Consider the following 2,971-nt stretch of genomic DNA (forward strand, 5'->3'; position numbering starts at 1 on the left):
TTTCTCACCTCCATTGTTCAGGCAGCTGCACACATTTGTAGTTTCAAGGTAGCTGTTGCCTGTTGTTACAGAAATACACAAACCAGAGGTGGACATGAGGTGTCAGTCCCATTGCTACTAGCCATTTGATGCACTTAGCACTAGCCACAACAACACTGATCGCAAGATGTGTGACTTGTTCCTGGTGGGACTTCACCAGGCCTCTACATTTTTATTGTTTATGTTCATTGTTTTTATGGATAGAATTTCTTGGCAGATTCAAATGCAGGATGCTTCAACTTTGGTGGTGTCAGGATCTCAACTTAAATGATATGGTTTTGTTGGCTTGTATATTTGACAGTTGAGTTCATTTGGTCATAGTACAACATAAATGACAACTGGATTTGAATGTGTAAGCTTAAGTTAAGTTTTGGACTACTTTACCCTCTGGGGTCGACGGACACGCCAGTGCGTCAAAATCAGGTGGCAAATTTACGACGACACAGCAACAAGATGCAGCGACCCAGAGTCTCCATTTCAACTTGGGTCGAAAGTGCGGATTTCAAGCTATACACCAGTTTTTAAACTGCGTTGATAGGCCACGTAAAAACAGAGTTATGATCAAAAATACACGCCATGTGTTTTTTCTGAATAAAACAGTGGTGTTAACAGCGGGAAGAAACGGTAAAAACAGCATTTTCTACAGATACCGCTAGCAAACACTCTCTGCTTGCGAGTGAAAAAAAAAAAAAGATGAATGTCATAGTTGCTCCAAAAAAGGTACCGAAGGCAGATTCCAGTGTAAAATCTGTCTCCACATGGAAAACAGGAATGATACACCTCCTGCTGTCAGACCTGCAGGGTTTAGGCCTCTGTTGTCGTCCTACAATGTAAAGAAACTATATTTTGGAGTGGCACAAATCGTTTGTGTGCCTTCCTATTTGATGCAGAACACCTGATTGTTCTGTAAGTAGCTTTAAATGGTTATATAAAAAACGCCTGAGGCCTTGGCTGCATTTTTAGGTAAATAGTACCATATAACTTTGTTGTTTACAAAAACCTGTGCATAATTTGTAGACATGTACAATTTCTATTTGCATTTAAAAATATTGATGGAGAAATTTTAATTTCTCTTAAGACTAAAAAAAAATTATCTTGTTCCTCTACAATACTAAAGACTTGTAATATCTGATGTGTTGATGTAATAATGTTACAGTGTATCTTATTTAAAACAAACAAAAAAGTCAGACACGACTGTCAATAGAAAAGAATGCCACCGTTTGTCCCTCCTCCTCCTCCTCTGTGTTGCAGCTATAAATATTAGCAGAAGCTTATTTTTGTCTTGTTCAACCTGGAGGGAAGCAGCTGATTTTAATGTTATGTGTTCTTAATATGTAAGAATCTGTGTAATTGAATCTTAAATCTTTTAAAGTATAAAACTACTTGCTGTTTGTTTTTGATTGCTAATGTGGACATTGTACAACAGGTGCAAAAGCTGCTGAGAAGGATCGTGCCTTAATCAGGTAACATGTGTGTGTAAAACAGCATTTGAACGGTATCATAGAAACGTTGCTCAGCTATATTGATGTCTGGTATTTCTTTCTAATGAATATAATATATCATTATTACTGATCTATCTTATCCACTGTAACATATTATGGAGAAAATGGAAAACTCAAGTGAGATTGTGTCATTTGTGCTGGCTGCTTATGGAAATATTGGAGAGTTGAAATACCTTTATTTCATCATAATACTCGTCTGGTACCTCTCTATATGTGTGGCAAACACAGTCCTTATTGTGGTCATACGTGTGGACAGAAGACTGCATGAGCCAATGTATATACTGCTGTGTAATTTATGTGTGAACGAAATAAATGCCAGCACATCACTGTATCCTCTTTTGCTCTCACAGATGTTTTCAGACAGCCACGAGGTGACTGTGCCGTGGTGTTTTCTGCAGATGTGTTGTTTGTACACAAGTGCACCTGCTGAATTTTGCAGTTTAGCAGCCATGGCCTATGACAGATATATCTCAATCTGTCATCCATTACGCTATAATATCATTATGAACACAGAGAGAGTGTTTTTGTTTATTCTGCTTGTGTGGGTGTATTCATTTCTTAGTTTTATTTTCTCATTTTCATTCATCTTCAGTTTGAAGTTTTGTGGAAATATTATTCACAATGCGTATTGTGACCACCAATTAATAATTCGACTTTCATGTTCTGTTCCAATCCAAAGCTTTATTTCTGATATATCCTTTCTCTTATTGAGTGTTTTCATACCCTTCAGTCTCATTTCAGTCACTTACATGAAGATTTTGAGAGTTTGTCGAAAAACATCGAAAGAAAACAAGCAGAAAGCTGTGACTACTTGCACCCCTCAGATCATCTCTGTGTCAAATCTGTTTGTCGGGTGTATTTTTTACTTTATTGACTTCAAGTTTTTAGTTTCTCAGGTACCAGATGAAGTTCGTATAATTTTGCCTATGTATCTCCTCATTTTTCAACCTATGCTCACCCCATTTATGTATGGATTTAAGTTGCCAAAGATAAGGCAATCATATCAAAGGTTTCTGTTTGAGAGAAAATAAATATCTTTGTTCAGAATGAGACTATCCTAGAGCATCTTTGCTCTGTAGGAGAATAAAGGAATTTGCTGCATTTCTAACTGAAGTCACGATAAAATATGACTCCTTTCTTATTGTCGGGGATTTTAATATTCATGTGTGCTGTCCAGAAAAGCCCATGATTAAAGAATTTTTTAATCTTACTGATTCTTTTAATTTAGTTCGATGTGTGTCTGCACCCACGCAACATTGTGGTCACAGTCTCGATCTGGTTTTAGCGCAGTGATTGCCTGTTTTTAATCTGAAAGTCTCTGACCCTGTTTTCTCTGATCATATGCCGGTTCTGTTTGACATCTCTTTATCTAGAAATGAATTCAGGAGGCATGTCCCTGCTAAGACAACTCGTTTGTTAAATTCTTCCAC

General features: G+C 37.2%; 1 protein-coding gene across 1 annotated transcript; it reads left to right on the forward strand.

Moving 5' to 3' along the window:
* Window positions 1–1,645: 1,645 nt before the first annotated feature.
* On the forward strand, window positions 1,646–2,679 carry LOC120731311 (olfactory receptor 4D1-like). Its single transcript, XM_040028288.1, has one exon. The coding sequence runs from the start codon at window positions 1,646–1,648 to the stop codon at window positions 2,570–2,572; it is 927 nt and encodes a 308-aa protein (XP_039884222.1). The 3' UTR covers window positions 2,573–2,679.
* Window positions 2,680–2,971: the final 292 nt, after the last annotated feature.

This window comes from Simochromis diagramma, unplaced genomic scaffold, assembly GCF_900408965.1.
Source record: "Simochromis diagramma unplaced genomic scaffold, fSimDia1.1 OVJJ01000343.1, whole genome shotgun sequence".
NCBI lineage: Eukaryota > Metazoa > Chordata > Actinopteri > Cichliformes > Cichlidae > Simochromis > Simochromis diagramma.

Bases quoted from the DNA above. Each gene is read 5' to 3' on its own strand.
- LOC120731311 (XM_040028288.1), top strand. From the start codon at position 1,646: ATGGAAAACTCAAGTGAGATTGTGTCATTTGTGCTGGCTGCTTATGGA.